The sequence below is a fragment of the Plasmopara halstedii genome, assembly GCF_900000015.1.
Source record: "Plasmopara halstedii genome assembly, contig: Scaffold_207, whole genome shotgun sequence".
Classification (NCBI taxonomy): domain Eukaryota; phylum Oomycota; class Peronosporomycetes; order Peronosporales; family Peronosporaceae; genus Plasmopara; species Plasmopara halstedii.
In genome coordinates this window covers 8,615-29,174 of record NW_020187128.1, presented here as the reverse complement: position 1 = coordinate 29,174, position 20,560 = coordinate 8,615, and the positions used below count along the sequence as shown (strand labels likewise).

The following is a 20,560-nucleotide window of genomic DNA, read 5'->3' as shown; positions in this document are numbered from 1 at the left end:
TCTAGGTCTATTGCAATCCGTTACCTAGCTTGAGGCTTGCTGGGGTCATGGGAGTTCAGCTTAGCTACGATGGGCTGGGTCGAATCATCAAGATTGTTGATCCGACAATAACAAAGAAAAGCTCCATGTAGAAAGCCTAGTCTCCATCTCGGTTGAGAATGATGGTCACGACAAAGAATTCTGGAGCTGTTGTTTGCCTAAGCGGCAAACACCACTCGTCAAAGTTGGCTTGGTCAATTCATCACTTCATTGTTTATTGGAAAGTGAGCGGCCCCAAAAGGTCTGCAAATGTATCAAAGTAATTCTTACTTAAAGGAAGGGGTGATGGAATGGGCCACACTAAGCAATTACATGAAGATATTTCTATGTAATTTTTGTATAAATTGTCGGAATTACAGTATGTTTGGTGTTCCTACATGCATATTTGGCATCTTATATGAAGTCACATAAATTCTGTGTGAAACAAATGCTGTATCATGCTTGGGGATGTGTACTGGCAAACAGACCGACGTGGGTAACGTAAGCCAGTCACTTATACTGGATATTTTTTTCAAATGTTGCAGCTCAAGCTTTTTAAAGCTCAAGCTCCGTACGTCCAATATCTTGTATAAGGTCAAGCTGAGGTTTAACGTCGGTACACCCATTAATTTTGTAAATCAGGACCCCAAGGTCTTAATAGTAAAACCTCCAGGAGCTCTTGGGTTTTGCATGTAGCTCCATGATCTATTAACTCATTTTGATTCAGATGCAAAATTCACTTTAAAATCTGAAGTCCTTTCTTTTCTTCAAGTCTATTGCTTTCTCGTCACACCAGTCTGTGTGTTTTCTTTGAGGGGCTGTGGGAACAATAGGTTGAGTGAGGCTCTTAGTACATCTCTTATCATTTCATAACTGATATTACGACTTTGAAGTGTTTTTTAAACAAATCGGAAAATAAAATAGAATTCTATGTAGTTCAACAATACCAATGTTATTAGCCACTTTCTAGAGCCATATATGTTAGTTTATTGCGACAACTAATATCTCGCGGTGTGAGTACAGACTTGTTTAGTCATATTAACAATTGAAATGAAGTTTTCAAGTGGATTATCAAAATGAAGCGCAAACCTAAAACAAGCGCTAAACGTGGTAAAAACGTTTATCACATATATCCATATTGGAAACATGCCCACGAAGTGTATTGCAATTAGTGTATTTTTACTGGCACAAAAACATGTCTTAACGTCATCGAGATCATTTCATTAGCAATACGTGATGGTGTAGTTTCAAAGGAAGGCTTTATATTGGCTGATAGAAATAATTACAATCATATATGTGGTCAGTTCGGTATAACTGGTAAACGACGCGGAGGCTAGCAACAACGAAGTCGACACCCACAACCGTATTGTTATTACCTGTAGTGCTGTTGCATTTTGATTTATTACTTTCCGAGTAAATTGTATGACCGTTTGGCGAAGTTCAGGATCTCACTAGTCTAGTCTACAAGGACCAATTACGCAATCGATATTTTTTACTCAAGCCCACGCTTGGTACTCAGACGATGTATATACATGTTGTTTACGCACCTGATGAACCCCCACAACGTGGCGACTTTTTCGTGCACTTCTCACTAACTTCCTTTTCAACGACTCGGATGAAGATGGCCAAGTGGATGACTTCAATGTCACAATGGACTCTTTTCTGGATCAAGCTTCACCTCCCCAATTGCACCCGGGTACTGGTAGAGAAGAACTGGGTGATTGGCTTGACGCGTTGGGCTTGCTCGACGCATGGCGCTTTGTGCATCAGGGTACAAAGGACTACACTAGCCCAAAACGCAAAAACCGACTGGATTACTGTTTCCTAACAGTGATATAGTACAAAATCATCTTGCTGAGATCAAACATATAAGGGATCGAAAGTGGCATAACGAGGACCACATTCCAATTGGTTTACGGCTACAAGCGAAGTTTATGCCAACAATGAGGCGCGCGCCGTGGCGATGCCCCACATGGTTTCTACGAGATCCTAATGTCATCACTTACCTTGCCTCATCGGCGAAGCGACTGGTAGCACGTATTCGAAATTTTAAAGGCGCAATCGCATAATGTCTTCCGGATGAACACAAGCGTTCCGATTGCATTTATCTTCGCAGTCGATGGGTCAACCTTCGACAAGCTGATGCGCGGGATATAGCCATACGAGTCGCCGCGGTAAATGATGCCATCGACCTCTTCAATCTGGCTCCGATCGACTGTAACAAGCAAGCACTACAACAAACACAAGCCGATCACAAGAAGACGATTCAAGAAAGAAACGCGATGGGCAAATTTGCAGCCAACTTACATCTTAGTGAGCGGGCAACAAAGCACATTTTTCGGCCAACAAAATAGGTCTGTCTCAGGTCTCCCATCACCGAAATTTAACGTGACGATGGGTCGAGAAGCGACGACCCTGTTGAAATCGAGACGAGACACCGCAGCTTTTAAGGGCAACTATTCTAATCGATTTCGCCGGATCTTAGGTTTCTACGGAATGCTTCATATCAGCCACTTCGCTTAGCGCGAATTCTATGTCAAACAGTGGCAAAGCTTACGCCAGCACAACAGCGTTTGCTCGATGCGCTCATCACGGCAAACGACTTATACTAGGCGATCATAAAATCCTCCAATGGAAAAGCGCCGGGCCCCGACGGATCACCGATTGAGTACTACAAGATTTCGCCGAATCTGTGGGCCCGCATATACGAGGTTATCCACGACAATCAGTTATCAAAGGGAGAGATGACTAAGAAAAGTTTCAATGACCGGCGCACTTTTCGCTGCAATACAAGACTGGAGACAGATCGCAGCCTGAAAACTACCGTCCATTGACGCTGCTGAACCATGATGCTAAGCTTGGTCCCGAGATTCTGGCGCGGAGACTGGGACTGGTGCTTCCTTCGCTGATACATGAAGATCAAAGTGGGTTTGTACCTAATAGGTCTATCCGTCATTCTCTTTTTCGCTTCCAAGACCTACAAGAATTATGCAAGCAACTTACCCGGACGCTTGTGCTGTTCTAATCGATTTTGCCAAGGCCTTCGATAGTAAACTGTGGCCAGCGTTGGACATGGTATTGCATCACTTCGGACTTGGTACGATCTTTTGAGCCTGGATCAAAACATTTTACAGCCACACTTCTGTTAGTTTGCTGTTGGACAACTCACCAGGAGATCCTTTTTATTAGGGGCCGGGAACGACAAGGTGACCCACTATCTCTGGGATAATTTGTGTTGTTTATCGAACCACTCATGAATTACTTACGTGCTCGAGTTTCGATGCGGGGGTTGGATATTGACAATGGGTCATCCCCACAATTGCTACTAGCTTTTGCAGATGACAGCACCGGTCTACTAGCTGATGTTGATTACGCACCTGTATTCCTGGATGTGGTACAAGATTACGCGTTAGCATCAGGATTACGCCTAAATATGAATAAAACGTGCGTCATGCCGTTTACGTTCCAAGTCGACCTGCCCAAACTGGCCAGACTACGTGCTTTAACGGATCTCAAAGTGTTACAAGCGTCGGACAGTGTGGTACGATTAGGTGTACTTCAGAGCGCCACAGTGACACCCAAACAACGATTTGGTGATGTGGTTAGTAAAGTACGAAGACGATGTGCCATCTGGTAATACCGTGCTCGTATATTACAAGGCAAAGTGGTGCTATTACAATGCATCATTTTACCACTATTTTGGTACACAGCCAGCGTGACGTCTATTACACCGGATCATCTGAAAAGTGTGGACGTCATCATCCGCAACTTTGTTCACTCAAAGGGTACGGATAGTGATTTCGCAGTTGCCGAAAAATTCGCTAAAGAATGAATTTACCCATGTAATTCGAAGGGTGGATTAGGATTGACACCTATCAAAGCCTTTATCCACGCTATGCACCTCAAGACATCAAGGGATGGAATTGTCTCGACTTGTGAGTCGAATGCGGTACCCAGATGGTACCTCCGGCACTTCAACTCTTTACAAAAACATTAGGCTCTCTTGGTACAGGCTTCGCTATTTTATATGCAGATATGAAGGGAGAGCAATGGACTGGACTGCCTGGCTATTGGAAATCTACTCCACGAGTATGGACGGAACTGCCTGACTATTGGAAATCTACTACACGAGTATGGACGGAACGGCACACCACTCACGGCTCCACAGACTGGAATCGGTTTGTGCAGGTCATGCCGTTATATTACAATGCCTATTTTACGTTTGGCAAGGCTAGAATCCAATTGGCCGAAGCCAGTAAAAGCACTATTGATTTTCTGAAAACATTAGGGTTCACCAGCCTACAAGACTTTGTCGAACGCTATGGATGCTTTGTGTCACAAGATCCACTAGAAAGTCAACTTCAGGTGGATCAATTCGCCAGACTTGCGTCGAAATTCGTTTGGTGTCCGACAGAATGTCGTGACCTAAATTGAACTGCCCCCCACATGGACCTATATATGGGCCGACTCGTCCCATTCACATTGAATCTGCAACTCATGGCTGAAATTTTGAAGACAAAATGGCCATGGACATGTCCAACAGGGACTTTGTTAAACTATTGTTGAAGACTAAGTTGAGTACACCGCTTCCAAAGTCCAAGTTTACAAGCTTTAGATTGCGGGCATACCTTTAACGGACGATATATGGTGCTTTGAGTACAGATTGGATTGTCATGTACTCCCAGTATGCTCCGACCTTAAGTTCCGTCTTCAACACAACGCATTAGGATTTCGATACAAGTCTCGATGGAGAGCGGAAGTCATATCAAGCAATACATGTGTACATGGATACACAAATGTAGAAGATGCCCAGCACCTTTTTTGGGTTTGCAAAGTGGCAATACATCAATGGGAAGTCTTTCTTCGACCTTTCAAAAAGTATATTATCGGAACTTTCGACAGGTCTATGATTGTCTTTCCCACTCTATTCGACTTCACCATACCACAATACAACACTATGGAACTTACGCAATTTTATGCAATCTTTACTATTGTGAGATGTTGTGTACTTCGCGCATTATGACTTCATTGACCAAACGACATTACAACATTGATGTGTTGACTTCTCAAGACTTTGTACGTCATCATGCCTTTGCATACATCAAGCTGCACTTTCGGCAGTTTCAATCACGTGCAGCTTTAAAGGCAAACTTACATGGATACAACTGGTACATGAAGTGGAAAATAGTCTTCACGCGCAAAATAATGCATTTGTGACATCGACTACAACCGCTTCAGCCGTTCAGCACTCCATTATGGCAAGACTGGATAACTTCACGACGGCACATGCAACTACAACTACTTCTAAAACATCTGTAATACAAGTTATACCGTCAACAGAGATGTCAACGTCAAGTTTAACAGCTACGGGAATTAAACCCGTCGCATCAGTTTTCCAGGTGGACATTCAGTACGGCTACTAGAAAGGTTAGACTAGGTCTGACAGGGTTTTAGCAGAACAAGGACGAGCAAGCTCGGATCCAAGTTGAATAAGGGAATTTATGGGACGCAACCCCCTCCGTATTCACCGACCGCGCTACTGTCCGGCTTCCAACAAAGATTTTCCGCAGTGTACAACAATTCAACTTTGCGCCGACTCTCTCCACTGCTAGCTACAGCTTCGAGCAACCCAGCCTAATAGGCCACACCGGTCAAAGGCTTCATGCTGGACAAGGCAATACATGTAGTACAAGCCTGCAGTCAAGAAGTCGTGTACAACTTGACATTCTACTACGCCAAATACAAGAAGTAATTAAGGGTGAGATCCTTAGTTACTTTTTAATCATGACACGTAAAACTTGCAAGCTATTTCGATGGTAAAGCTTAAGCTTCCCGCTCTAGACATTCTCAGGCGTCCTTCACCGGAGCTTTTTGTTTTACCCTCTCCACGTCTCGACACGATAAAGACGGCTATGAATTTAACCTCCAAAACAAGTACTGCTGTCCACACAGCCAATTTGGACTACCACGCCCCGGTGTACTAGTCTTTTCAAGTCGAACGCTAAACAATGTGATCACGATATCAACAGTAGGTCTCTATGCCATCCACACAAGTGCAAACGGCTCTAATTCCACTGTTAATTTCAAGATATCAAGCCTAACGCAAATTTACGGCTATCCGAAGTGACGTCCAGCTATTCAAGTTGGTCCAAGAACGACTTTAACAAGCCAATCACCGGACCCACACCATCCCACAAGTCAGCACACACCAGAATTAAATGCACCAACTACGCTTCTTGGTCGCATTCCTTCTTCTACACATAGCGCAATTTCAAGGCATAACCCAGGGGTCACGCCTCTAATATCACACTTTGCAGGCTCGAATTATAACCATTCTGCACAATCGACACAAACAATCTCAACGTCAACACTTCGATCGCAAATTAATATCAGTATCAAGCTCAAGTACTGCTCCTGTGGCAAGTTGGCTACCGCGCCCAATGCACTTACGCTTTTCAATTGAACATATCAAGATTAACATTGGGTTCACATCAGAGTTCCAAGCTATCCGCACAAGTGCCAACTGTTTTGACTTCACGTTAAAACCCAAGAAATCAAGTTAATGCGCATCAGCCAACACCCCCAGTGCTTAATAACCACTCAACTAGTACACTGTGTTCACACATGGTCGAAACCCCGCACTACTTGCGGTGATTACTCTCGATAGAAGTGGTCTTGCTCTATGAAAACGGTGAAGGCGACGCCTGATTGGGAGTTTCCTGAAGACTTTGAACCAGCGCATTCTTGAACTTCTGACAAATGCTGATCCCGTTACCAATTGTGTTGTATGCTCTGATACAATTAAATTCAGGATCTATGAAAGTGTAACTTGTCGACATGAACGCTCATGTCAAATTTCATTATGTCAAGATTTACGCGTCATATTGATGACATGTGGTACCAACGATAAAGATGTTACCAATACAGAGGAAGCTTCGTCAAGTAGGAACAGTGCACAGAAAACGGGGTAGAAGGCTATCCGTTCCGTACTAGATCGCTGCACCACAAACAGCACTAGCCTAAAAAACGTTGAGCTTTTGATTTGAGTTTAAAAGAGTGTAGCGTATTGTGTACGTATATGACAACAAGGTAAATACTCCATGACAAGGGAAATACTCCATGACAAGGGAAATACTCAATCACAAGGTACGTAGCTCTCGTCTGAGAATACATCGCCTGCATCACCATAACAGGGTTCCATAACGCTGCCTCGTGAATCTAAATGCTTCTCGAGTCACGTGCATTTACAAACAGAGAAGGTTGGAGATTCCCGCTTGTTACGTGATCCAGGAGCTCACCTCGAGGCATGTCGTGAAACAAAGCTCACAACGAAGATAATTTGAGATTCCAACTCCTAATGGGGGAGAATACGTTCCTATTTAGACTGTGTTCCCCTTCGGACTTCGAGCGAATACCATAGACACTGAGCCTTTTACCATGGTTGTATGCTGGGATCCAAAGTTGTGGTTAGTACACTGGTATAACTCTAGGTGCGACATCAAAGTGATGGTACCTCAAATAGTGACATTGATGATAAAAGGTTTTGTAGAACTGCTAGCTCTGTCTAGTGAATTGTGCGGATTTGCCCACTTAAAACGGCACCAACCTCAGATCAAACTCTGAGCTGCCTCCGTTGACATGAGCTGAAACAAAAATGCGTCAATTGTCATCCATACCGCAGCAATTAGTAACAAGTGTCGCGAACCGGGCTTCAATAGCTGCATCATTTTGCATCTGCTTGGCGTAGTATTTGAGAGAATCGGTTTGCATTTCTTGCGATATATACGCGAGAATGCAACGTCTTTGGTGTAGTTATTGAAACTAACCACTGAAGAGATCAAACCGCTAGAAGAAGGTTAGCTAGTAACAGCAAATAGTTCGTTAGCACTCGAACTCATCCGAGTTATCATTCGGAGTTGTTTTTCTGCTGATTACAATCCACCGTAATACTCTTGCTTCCAAGAATATGTAGAGTTTTCCCGGTGCTGACTCTGTTTCAGTCAATAGCATTTGCTATCCGTCTGAGAAATGTATTAAAACAGTCCTGCATGCTTCAGACCAGAGTTTATCACAGAAGTTATTGAAAGAATGAGACGAAGTCACAGATTTTTGTACAGACACTCGTTACTGGTGACAGTGAAGGCTGTAAGGTTTTTTATCAGTTTGCATACTGAAAAATCAGCTTGAATTCATGTATATCTAGATTGAGTACAAATGTCAGTAGAGCCAAGAAGTGAAGCAACTTGACATGTCACAAACATTTGGTATCTTATTCAAATCTCTGTTAAACAACCAATATAATCGGCCGCAGCGAACGCAACCGAGGTATTTATGTTCACGAACCAAGGATTTAAAAAAACGTTCCTCAAAAAAGAAATGTCAGGTGTAGGTAGGTAGGTACCTTCACCTTTTTATTCCGATACAAACCCTCAAGCGCTTCCTGAGAACGTGTACAACGTCTCGGGTACGTACCAACTCGAATGTCTGTATGCTCCAAATTATAACCGTCTATTGCGCCGGCAACATCCGTGATACTAGACGCGATTGTACGTCGAATGCTATTGACGGCGCCTCTTTTTCTGTTAGTTTAGAAAAGTCGAATGGAAAAGGACCGGTGGGTTGTTGTACTGATCATTTGCGAATCTTCCTGCCTGTTTGGCACCGAAGTGTTGCATTAAGTATATTCTTGTGGTAGTTCAAATCGTTTTTTTTGTATGCTCTAATTTTTGCAGTCTACAGATTGGTCACACACCGTGGTTGTAATGTTGGGCAAATTATTTTCATTAACTTTAAGATGTGGTTGTAATGTTGGGTCGTCAATGCTGTCGTAATATTGATAATACCAATTTTGAGAGAAAACTGTTAAAGTTTGGCGGATTTGGGCGATTTATGATTACTGAGCCTGCTTAAAGTAAAAAGTAGCTTAAATCGGTAAATTGACACATATCATCTAAGTCATTAAGTCCAATCACGTTCGAATTTTTCGCAATTGTATTTGTCAGATCGGAGACCGTACTTAACACATGAGCTCTTCTAACGAAGTTGCCAATCAAAAAGCGGCAACAAGAAGGGCAACCAATACATTGTAAAAGCTTCTCTGTTAGCAATGCACATCAAGCAGGTCGTAGTGTGCGGATTTCGCAGCTACAAGGACCAAGTGACGGTAGAACCCTTTAGCAACAAACACAATGTGGTGATCGGGCGCAATGGCACGGGAAAGTCCAACTTCTTTGATGCCATCCGTTTCGGACTACTCACGACCCGTTTTGCCAATTTGCGTTCTGACGAACGTCAGGCGTTGCTACACGAGGGATCTGGTAAGCATGTCATGTCGGCGTATGTTGAAATAATTTTTGACAATAGCGATGGTCGTCTACCCGTTGATGACTCGGAGGTGACTCTGAGACGCACAATTGGCGTCAAGAAGGACGAGTTTTTCCTTAATCGTAAACACATCACCAAGAGCGACGTGGTTCATTTACTTGAAAGTGCAGGTTTCTCACGTTCGAATCCCTACTACATTGTTCAACAAGGGAAGGTCAACTCGTTGGCAGTAATGCGTGAGCGAGAACGACTTGAGTTGCTAAAGGAGGTAGCAGGCACTAAAGTGTACGAGGACCAGCGAGTCAAGTCCCTTAAAATTCTGTCAGAGACACAGACACAGCGTGATAAAATTAAAGAAGTTGTAAGCTATATTGAAGAGAGATTGGCGGAGCTTGAGGAGGAGAAGGAGGAACTAAAAGAATATCAACAACTGGATAGAGAGCAGCGAGCGCTAGAGTACACGATGCACGAGAAAGAGCTGCAGAAAGCGCAAGAAGAGATCGAAGTGTTACAGAAACAGAGGCAGGAAGAGAGCGCGCGGTCGACGGATCTGCATGAAAAGCTCATGCACACTCGAACTGAGATGAGTCGGATTAATGATGACCATCAAAGAAAAGTACAAGACTTGAACCAACTTGTCGAAGAACGAAAGATTCGTGAGGATGAGCGGAAAGGACTGATGGAAGTGAGATACAAGCTTGAGATGAAGGTAGAAGAGCTGAGAGAACAAATTCGGTCTGACGGTATGCTGCGTTCAGCGGTTTCTAAAGAATTCGAAGTGGTCAAGCGCGAAATCGAAGCAAAGCGAGCTCAGCTGACGAATGAGATTCTTCCGGCATTACTAAAGGCAGAGCAATTGCACGATCAAGTGATACGAAGTCTCCAGGAGTGCCAAGCACAGCAGGAGCATCTGATTGCCAAGCAAAGTCGCAAAAGTCAGTTTCACACGCAGCAACAGCGCGATGACTATCTACAGCGTGAGATCAGTGACATTGAGAGTCTCGTACGTCGGAAAGAAGCTGATACGGCATCAATAAAGCACGCAATGGAGGGCTTGGCCAAGTCTATAGAAGATTCGGAGCGAACGCTTGAGCAACAAATGCAAGAGCTACGAAATCACCGTCAGAAAATGGACGCAGTGGGAGCCGAATTGTTGCGACTTAAGGAGCAGCGCAACATTTTAAATGAAGAGCGAAAGGAAAAGTGGCGCGAAGAAAATCAAATTTCTTATGATCTACGCGCGTTAAAAAAAACGGTGAGCGATGGTGAAAACGCGTTGCAGAGCACTATGGCATACGATGTTCGCCATGGTCTACAGGCAGTTCAGGAGATGCGTGGCCGGATTCGAGGAATTTTTGGTCCGCTGATCGATCTTGTAAAACCTGTTGACGAGCGCTACTGTATCGCAGCAGATGAGGCTGCTGGTGGTGCACTTTTCCATGTAGTTGTTGACACAGATGAAACGGCTGCACGAATAATGCGGGAACTTGAGAAGAAGAACCTTGGTCGACTTACCTTTTTACCTCTTAATCGCTTGAAGTTAAAGGATAAATTTGATTATCCGCGTAATGATGACGTTGTTGCGCTAGTAGAGAAACTAGAATACCCGGCCGAGGTTCACAAAGGTGTGATGGCCGCTTTTGGTAAAAAGTTATTGTGCCGGGATCTTGACACTTGCGTTCGGTATGCTGAGCAGACAAATATGGACTGTTTAACGTTAGACGGTGATATGGTGCATCGTCGTGGTGCTCTTAATGGTGGCTATAAAGACCCTCGTCATTCTCGTACCCGAGCGATGATGGAACTAAAGCAGGCGCAAGTCGATCTGGAAAGAGTTATGAATAGAGCTCAAAAAGTGACAACAGAGGCTCAGCAAGCAGATCAACGGGTGACCAAGATGGTAAGCGATTGCCAAAAATTTGAGGCTGAAAAACAATGGGCCATCTCTTTTCATGAGCGCTTATTTGATGAAATAAATCGACGCAAGAACCAAGTTCGCACTGACAAAGAAAATTTAATCCAGAGGGAACGAAGTTGCGAGATTCAGGAGCAAGACGTGAAAAATTTAGTGGCGAAAATCACGTCGCTTCGTTCAGAGCTTCTCACTCCGATGCAAGACACCTTGACAGCCGAAGAGCATCGAGATTTGCACTCTCTTTCAGCCAAAATTTCGAAACTGGAGGCTGAAGAACGAGATCAGCGGCAGCATTTGGAAGAAATTCGCTCACAAAACGAAAGCATCAAAACCATCTTAGAGGAAAACCTGATTCGACGTGAAAGTGAACTGGCGTGCCATCTCGGAGAAGGGGGCGAAATATTGACAATTAATGAACGAGAGGAAACTTTCAAAGCCAAGCAAATAGATTTAATTGATGCTTCGCGCTTGGTGGATGACAACACGTCGTCACTGAAAGATCTTGAGCAAAAGATAGAGGCATTACAGCAGGATATCATCAATGAAACATTAGTGATTGACTCTTTAAAAGCAGACGATGTGACCTTAAGTGAACAGATTCAGCAGGAAGCTCGGCGAACTGAAAAGATCTTGAATAAGCGCAGTCGCTTGCTGAAAAAGTGTGAAGATGCAACGCGAGGTATCCGCGAGCTAGGAACGCTATCTAGTTTGGAGTTTGAGAAATTCAAGGCATTACCTATATCAGACGTGATTAATGAGTTCAAGCAACGAACCGAAAAACTAAAGAAGTACAGTCACGTAAACAAAAAGGCTCTAGATCAATTTTTGAATTTTAACGAGCAGCGCGCGGCGCTTTTGGAACGAAAAAAGGAGATTGACGATGCTTACAAGTCGATCGAGGACCTTATCGACGTCTTGGATAAGCGAAAGGATGAAGCTATATTTCGTACGTTTAAAGGCGTGGCGAGCTTCTTTTCGGAAGTATTTCGCGAGCTAGTGCCGACAGGAGAAGGCAAGATGGTCATGATAAGTGCTGATACTAGCCAGGCTGGCATCACAAACGGGGGTGATTCTTCGTTTAAGTCGAATGTTGACACGTACTTAGGAGTCCAAATCAAGGTAAATTTCCGCGGAGAGGGTGACTCGTATCTAATGCAGCAGCTCTCCGGAGGTCAAAAGGCCTTAGTGGCCCTCGCTTTTATTTTCGCCATCCAGCGAGTCGATCCCGCTCCCTTTTACTTATTTGACGAGATAGATCAAGCGTTAGATTCCACTCACCGAGCTGCTGTCGCGGCTTTAATTCACCGCCAAGCACATTCAAAGGATAGTCCGGCACAGGTATGCTAGCATTTACTCACCTGTCTAAACCACGCTGTTAACTGTGAATGACATGTCTTGAAATGATCTCAGTTTATCACGTCAACATTTCGTCCCGAACTGGTAAACATTGCTGACAAGTTTTATGGAATAGGCCATCAAAACAAGATTAGCAACGTCTATTCGATGACAAAAAGAGAATCTCTCGATTTTATTTCGAATATCATGACGGAAGAGGAGGGTGTGGTGGAGTCGTAAGCATCTATTACTATGGTCAAGAACAAAATCGATTGTAGTAGCTTTATATTCAGTAAGCAACTTCAGTTCTGTCGAATGCATTGGTCTTTTGCTAATCGAACCCGTTTGCCGGATCGGCGTAACCCAAGAGCGTCGCGCTCGTCAGCTTGCTTAGACTTAAATGCTTGTTTGAGAAGCTTGAGCTTTTGATCTGTCACGGGCCATTGATTGCATGCCTTAGAGTTCTGCAAGAAAAAAATACTTGTATCGAATGATGCGATGCGCCAGCGAGTCTTTCGAAGCTGCTGCTTCCCTTCACAAAATCCGTGTTGTTTCTGCGGAATGAGTACGTGTCTTTGATTATAACGACTTGCATTCAATTGTTGCCATCCCTGAAAATCACACCAATGCGTATCATTCTCGAAATCCTAGCATATAAATATCAAGACCGATCCATACCTCGGTCTTTTGCCACGAGGGGATAATGACGATAAACGTCAAAGGGCCGTTTGCTGCGGTAAGAAGCTCTGCCATATGATCTGCCATCCGCTTGATCACTTTAGGAATGAAAGGTGGATTAGCTTCAAAGCAGCTTTTATTTTGAAGAATGACATAAAGTATATCAACATTCCAGTACATTCCAGCTCAAGGACACAAGCTGCGCGTACCCGGAGCGAGGTGAAAAGTCGAAAAAGCTGCCGACGCTTCCAAATGCAAAGTCGGTATCGAGAAAAGCACTACAGAAACGCGAGTAACGGCAATTCAGCGGCGATGCGAAGCACTCCATCTTGCAATCGAACTCCTCCAACAACACATCGAAGCACTCCTCATTTAGTGCAGCCTAAACCAGAGAAATAATGATTTATTTACTATAAACCAGCTCGAATTTATCTCAGTTCTAATACCTGAAATCCCCCACCATCAAGCGAATCATAACGCAGCAACAAGCAGAAAAGCGCGGTTGCAAAATGGCGTTGGTTTTTCAATGACATGCTTGATCCGTCACCATTATCAAGTCCATGCTTTCTTGCATACAATTCGCGCATCTTGGCAAAGTGAATCGCACTAATTTTCACTGTCGACTGGCCGAATGTCAACAGACGCATATCATCATTTGATACCGTCACGTGAACCATGTTCTTGCCGTTCACAAAGTTTTGCTGGTGAAACTTACGCAGCATCCGATCCGACTCGCGTCTAAGTGCCTTGCACATCTTTGTAGCTCCTGACCTGGTCGCTCCTGCTTTGCGAAATTCTTCAGCTAAAGTGCTGTAGTCATTTTCGGGCGGAGGAATAAGCGGATCCAGCTTATTGTACGTAAGCTGTGATGTAAGCTGCCAATTCTCGAAAGCTGAGTTGGACAACTTTCCGATGCCAAGGTCCTCGCTAGCACGCCGAATTTTTTTACACAGCGCGCGGACTATCTGATGACGCGCAACTTCCATCGCTGGACTAACGTTGCACGTCCTGACAGCTTCTTCAAGCTTGAGAAGAGTAGAGGAGGACAGCTGCATCTCCGCATTTGGGTTCCAAATGCCTGATGGTGGCGTTAATGATGACACACGCTCGCGTTTTTTACTCGTGGATATTGGATCTGCATCGACCCCGTTAGTTCTCTTTGGAGCATTACATTCAATAGGTGATGCGTTGCCTGTAGCCGCAGCCATAGACGCTATTATGGATGCCAAAGTGTCTTCCATCGTCAAATGGTGACATGATAAGATAAAGTATATATTCTCTCACCCCTCACATGTCAAATAAATACAAAGTAAGAATATTCTAGGGTTGTTCGAAAAATCAGCGACTTTGAGTTCTATCCAATTTAACATGAAGCGCTCGCTCCAGTATCAAAATCTCCCACTGACCTCTGAAGCGTTGGAACAAATGAATGCATCATTAGTTGTGCCTGTATGCCTTTAAGTTCAAGTTCTTCCTGGACGTCCTAATCTGGGCTATCACTCTCCTACGAATGGATCAGCCTCTCTTTGCGTAGTTCATGACACCGTTACCCGAACGCCTTAATTGTCCTCTTCAACGGAGCTTGTGCAAGGATCTCTAAATTTCGTGAGGTTCAGCAGAGATACTTGAGGCGCTTTTAACATTGTCACAACAAAAACCTCCTCAGACTAGAATAAAAATCGCCATCCGTGACTATGATTACCGAGGGGTTCGCTTGTAATAGCCACTTCGTTCGTTAAAGTCCGATTTAAGTGATTGGCTGGTGACGACGTCTTCCCTTCCTCCACACATTTTCAGCCATTTCGAGTTTTGCAGCAGCTCTCGATTATTTAGCATGGGTCACCGAAAGTTTGAGGCTCCGCGCCACGGCCATCTGGGCTTTCTTCCTAAAAAGCGTACCAAACACCACCGCGGCCGCGTTCGCAAGTTCCCTCGTGATGATGCGTCTAAGGCGCCACATCTTACAGCATTTATGGGCTTCAAAGCCGGTATGACGCACATCATGCGTGAAGTGGACCGCCCCGGCTCAAAGGTTCACAAGAAGGAGATTGTCGAGCCTGTGTCAATTGTGGAGACACCTCCCATGGTTGTCATTGGTGTCGTCGGTTACCTGGAGACCCCGCGAGGCCTGCGTACCCTTACAACAGTGTTTGCTGAGCATCTGAGTGAGGAGGTCAAGCGCCGCTTCTATAAGAATTGGTACAAGTCGAAGCGTAAAGCTTTTACAAAATACGCTAAGAAATACCAGACGGCTCCTGCTGAAATTGAGAACGAGCTTAACCGCATCAAGAAGTACTGTCAGGTCGTGCGCGTGCTTGCCCATACTCAGGTTCGCAAGGTGAAGCTTCGTCAGAAAAAAGCTCACCTCCTTGAGATCCAAGTCAATGGTGGCTCGGTTGCTGACAAGGTCGACTTTGCTAAGTCGCTTTTCGAGAAGCAGGTTCCAGTTACTGCTGTATTTGCCAAAGACGAAATGATTGACGTCATAGGTGTCACTAAGGGTCACGGTGTTGAAGGTGTCATCACACGTTGGGGTGTTACCCGTTTACCGCGTAAGACTCACCGTGGTCTTCGTAAGGTAGCTTGTATCGGTGCCTGGCACCCTTCGCGCGTTCGTTTTACTGTGCCACGTGCTGGTCAGCACGGTTACCACCACCGCACAGAAATTAACAAGAAAATTTACCGTATTGGTGCTGCCGGTGATAAGAAGTCATGCATGACCGAGCAAGACCTGACGGAGAAGGATATCACCCCACTAGGTGGCTTCCCTCACTACGGTGTGATCAACGAAGACTGGCTCATGATCAAAGGCGCTATAGTTGGTACGAAGAAGCGTGCTATCACGCTGCGCAAGTCGCTATTGGTGCACACAAAGCGTTCTGCCCTTGAAGAGATCAATCTCAAATTCATCGACACCTCGTCGAAATTCGGTCACGGTCGCTTCCAGACGGCAGAGGAGAAGGCGAAGTGGCTTGGCCCTCTGGCTCGCCAAAATCGTGGTTAAGCTTCTTGATAGATTGTAGGTAGGATCTACCGACCCGCTGAAATGATCTGCGGTAATAACTAGCGGGAAGCTAAAGCACAAATCATACTGCTGCAATTTTAACGTTGGATTTACCTAACCAAATATGTAAATAGCTGGACTATCACACGTCGATATCCGTAGAGAAACAGTGACGGATAGCTAGTGCATTTAATTTGATCTCGACAAAAAATTTAATGCGAACTCCGATTGGTGGCCTAACGTTCGTGAGCCTTGACATTCAAGTAAGTGAAACGATGTAGCTGAATGGCCAAAACACGATGATGCACGATGGTCATGGAAGTTGTGGGCTCGACAGATTCAGTCTAATCTTAGACTTTGTGAAAGACAAGCTTAAAGGAAACGTCAATTATTTATCATACAAAAGCTGCTACATCTGAAGCTTACGTACCTATGGCAGACTTCCTGCCAACCCTGAACAAAATGTGCCGAGCATGGGGCGCTCGCAGAGGTTTTTATGAAAGCTGCGTGCTTCACTTTCAGCATCTTCATCTAATTCGTGGGCAAATCCGGGCTGACAGCAATATTGAAAATTAGATTATAAGATAGCATACAACCTTGATCAGCTGCCTCTACACCGGAACGCTGTTTTTTTCGATACGTGGCGTTTCATGACTGTAGAGACACGAGACTACACCAGTTGTAATTCATTTGATTTTCAATGAATCATTTTTGTTAGGGCCGACATACTTCAAGACATCTTGGTATCAGTGCAACACGGTTACAATCGCTGTCCTAGTATGCCTTGTTTCGAAGCCCACCCAAAGCTATGGACGTCAGCCCTGGAGATGCCCGACTCAGCCTCCCCAGGACTTGGAAGTACAAACGTATTTGGCAACTATGGTTCAATCACATACTAATTGTTTCAAGAACCTTTCAGTGCATATCCGGAATGTCTTCTTCGTGGGCATTGACGAGCAGACAGGAAATGCCTTCGGCGGCGTTGGTAGGAACTTCACCAGCAGACCGTCGAAAGCTTGCAGCATAGATTAGTGCAATCAATGCAGCTGCCGACTTGGTCAGGGTTATACCTATGAAGTGAGCCGAAATGTGCTCAAACAAGTTGAGATGGATCTCGAATCTCATCGTTAAGATGTTAAAGCACGGAACGAGTACAAACAAATTGCCGCAAATGTAAGCTTAACCGAGTGAGTAACAAGTGACTTCTTCCGGGCTTCTCAATCGGATTGCCTTCGTTAGCCAAACCCAAATTGAGGAAAGCTGATGGCACAATTGAAGATGACTAATCAGCAATTGCTGCTTCTCTCTGGCAATGTTGGTACAGGATCCTTCTAATCACATCTGCAGACTTGTAAGAACTAAGAACAGTCAATTCAATTTGCTATATTGCTGCAACACATACAGCCCCGATTGTCGGAAGGAGAATGAGCTATTGTAGACGCCCCAAACACAACAAACGTCTCATCGTTGTTCAAACGATTAGATCGATGAACGTTTTGATTTGAATGTCAGTCGAAATGTCTCTTTGTGTCGATTTCGACCAAGTGTACTTTGGATTACCGAAGTAGCTTTGAGAGATGTGGATCATACTCCAGTCTTGCTTACATTCGACAGAAAGCTGTTAGCTTTTTTTCTTTCTAATTACTACGTCGAGAACTGATCGAATAAATTTGGTCATTTCGGACCTACTGAAGCTCAGCTCCTCCTACAAAGAGCACGATAGATTAAATCATACTGGTAGTCAACGCAATGCGACTTCTAAAAGCAGTCTACCTATAACTTACTCGTAAATATGAGGGCACGGTAACGCCTGTAGGTGGTGTCTCGCTTGGAAGATACTCAATCTCGCTTGATGCAACGGTAGGTACAGCCAGCTCAAAATCAAATTGGTTTCCTGTTGCAGAATCTGTCGCTGTACACACAACCTCGGTACAATCGTCAGCATCGTCGTCATCATCGCCTGACTGAATTAAACGAATGTCTGTGCTGGTTATCACGCGGTACATTTCAAGCAGCTGCATAAAAACAATTGCAAAGCTACGAGTCAGCTCACCAAACTGCAGAAGTACAACCCCATTTATTCAAATTAACCTTGTTGGCTTGGTTTAACTGCAACATGGCTTCAGTGTTTTGCACGGCAGTAGTAGCCAGAGCTGCCGCCGCATTGACTGTCACGATATCGTCCGGTCCTGTGCTTCTCTTAAACGAAGCAAATTGGGATTCGAGCTCCTTAATGTGTTCACGCAGAGCCTTCTTTTCGAGGTCTGCATCAACGATTCTCTTCTGATTAGCATCATACTCGCGCATTTTTTCCTCTACGAGTCTGTCTACTTCCTTCTTGCGCCCTTTGCGTTCCTCTTCCGCCTGTTTCGAGAGTGTCGTAATATCTCGTTTAAGCTTCTCGATAAGTTTTTCCTGAGTCTTTTTCTCCTGATGCGCCAATTCGCGTACTTCTATTAGCAGCTGCTCACTATCGCGCTCATACTGCTGCTTTTTATTCCTGTACTTCTTCTCCAACAAAGTGCGATCTCGCTCCTCGTCTTTATCTTCGTCCAGCGGTACACCAGCTGCCTTCTTTTTCTGACCCTTCTTCACCACTAAATCTTTGCTGGACAATGCACGTTTCTTTTTAAGCCTCGACGCCTTGTCTTCAGATTCGCTGTCGTCTTCAACCTTATCGTCGAGTTCCACGTCGTCGGCGTCCTCATAATCCCATGAGTTCTTGCGTCGCCGCTGATTCTTTTTCTTTGAACCAACAACTTTGATGTCTTGTCCTTGCTTTTTCCGCTTATGATTAGTGGTCACAGTCTTGTCAGCTCTATCGACAGCGCGACGCACCATGTTTCAGTGCTTAAAAATTCCCGCCGCGCTTTAAAATTGTGTTTTTGTGTACACCAAATTTAACACATCATTTTTTCAGTGCAACAGTTACAAGGGGGGTGATGCCCTAGCCCAAAGACCCCACGACTAAGTCTATATGGTAATTTAATGTTCATTTGGTCGTTTAGTTTGCGTTTGCGCTGCATCATCAGCCTATCGAATGCCCTTAACATGTAGAGTCATAGGTCATCATCATCAATACACATTTTATTCTATAATTTCGTATAGCTGTCCAAAAACGATCAACCATCTCTGGCGAATAATGCTCTCATTGTTTTAGCCGCTGATTTTGACCAATATTACGCGAGCTTGGGCCTGAGGTCCGGCTAACTAGATATTGCCACTATAGTCTTCACTGATAAAGGCCACTTGTGAAGGTCTACAGACTTTAGAATGGCGCAATATATTGTCAAATGTTGTGTTATTAACACCGACGTTAGTGACGCACAAGCGAAATATGATAATGATTAAAAGAGCGACAAGGTGACTAGGTCAATGTAGCTTTCATCACGAAAGCATTCGTGAGGTGACTGAATACCTTAAGGTGCTTGCTATATCGAATAGCTTTTTTGCGAAAGATACAATATTGAAATCGGTGCAGTAAAAGGGGGAAATTATGTAAACTAAGAAGCTTTATTACGCTGTCACGCACTTCGGTAAATTCAACCTATGTGCATCAGTTGATAGAAACCTGGCACTTAAACATATCTAACGACCTCGGCTGTTATGACCTGTTCAATCTATGTGATCTGACCGCCATATGTACTTCCTTTAGGGATAAGTATGGCAGTTAAATCACAACGTACCAAGGACAAAAAATTATATACTGTCCGGCATCAACAACTGGTCAGCTGGATCGTTTTTACACATCCCGAAGTATTCGATCAAATCTGAACATGAGTCTGACCAAATTATTCTTGAGGACAGTTGTGACTAAAATAAGGGAGACAGACAGCGGTGCTCTTCCATTAACAAATGGCTAAAAATTTGATATGTACGCTCCACGCAGGAGTGGAACAGAGGGAAGTACTGTGATCTAGGTTACTCTGCTATATCCACAGATACTTGACATTGGAATGTACTTATTATGTAACGGGTTACACGTACCCTGGTAACAGGGGTGTGTGTCACACGAGATGTGCATGGTGTGACTGCAGAATACGGTATGTGGCTAGGTAGCCAGTAGTCATGCATGTATTTAGATTTTACTATATATATTTAGTATATTTGGGAAAATCTAAACTTCAAAAGTTAGGATAAAAAATAAATAAAAATCAGTTTTGGATTTTAAACCGAAGAGTTAATTAGCCTTTGGAGTAAGCGGATTGCGATCCGCTAACTCGTACATGTTCTAAGTATAGAACGAAAGGTCGGTGACCTAAGTTACACTTCCTCAAAGCGCAAAA

At 44.2% G+C, this 20,560-nt stretch overlaps 5 protein-coding genes across 5 annotated transcripts; 3 read left to right on the top strand and 2 right to left on the bottom strand.

The window, feature by feature from the left end:
- Positions 1 to 3,271: 3,271 nt before the first annotated feature.
- PHALS_02979 (uncharacterized protein) lies at positions 3,272 to 3,655 on the top strand (the record flags this gene model as incomplete). Its single annotated transcript, XM_024720745.1, has 1 exon — positions 3,272 to 3,655. The coding sequence occupies one exon, from the start codon at positions 3,272 to 3,274 to the stop codon at positions 3,653 to 3,655; it is 384 nt and encodes a 127-aa protein (XP_024572801.1).
- Positions 3,656 to 9,124: 5,469 nt separating this feature from the next.
- PHALS_02978 (structural maintenance of chromosomes protein 3-like) lies at positions 9,125 to 12,832 on the top strand (the record flags this gene model as incomplete). The annotated part of the gene is made up of 2 exons (XM_024720734.1): positions 9,125 to 12,595; positions 12,668 to 12,832. 2 exons carry the CDS (start codon positions 9,125 to 9,127, stop codon positions 12,830 to 12,832), a joined length of 3,636 nt encoding a protein of 1,211 aa, XP_024572800.1.
- Positions 12,833 to 12,894: 62 nt separating this feature from the next.
- Positions 12,895 to 14,511, bottom strand: PHALS_02977 (Phosphorylated CTD interacting factor 1, WW domain; the record flags this gene model as incomplete). The annotated part of the gene is made up of 4 exons (XM_024720723.1): positions 12,895 to 13,203; positions 13,271 to 13,403; positions 13,480 to 13,652; positions 13,717 to 14,511. 4 exons carry the CDS (start codon positions 14,509 to 14,511, stop codon positions 12,895 to 12,897), a joined length of 1,410 nt encoding a protein of 469 aa, XP_024572799.1.
- Positions 14,512 to 15,104: 593 nt separating this feature from the next.
- PHALS_02976 (60s ribosomal protein) lies at positions 15,105 to 16,274 on the top strand (the record flags this gene model as incomplete). Its single annotated transcript, XM_024720712.1, has 1 exon — positions 15,105 to 16,274. The coding sequence occupies one exon, from the start codon at positions 15,105 to 15,107 to the stop codon at positions 16,272 to 16,274; it is 1,170 nt and encodes a 389-aa protein (XP_024572798.1).
- A 1,621-nt stretch (positions 16,275 to 17,895) lies between these two features.
- On the bottom strand, positions 17,896 to 19,115 carry PHALS_02975 (hypothetical protein L916_10909; the record flags this gene model as incomplete). The annotated part of the gene is made up of 3 exons (XM_024720701.1): positions 17,896 to 17,979; positions 18,059 to 18,289; positions 18,366 to 19,115. The coding sequence occupies 3 exons, from the start codon at positions 19,113 to 19,115 to the stop codon at positions 17,896 to 17,898; spliced, it is 1,065 nt and encodes a 354-aa protein (XP_024572797.1).
- Positions 19,116 to 20,560: the final 1,445 nt, after the last annotated feature.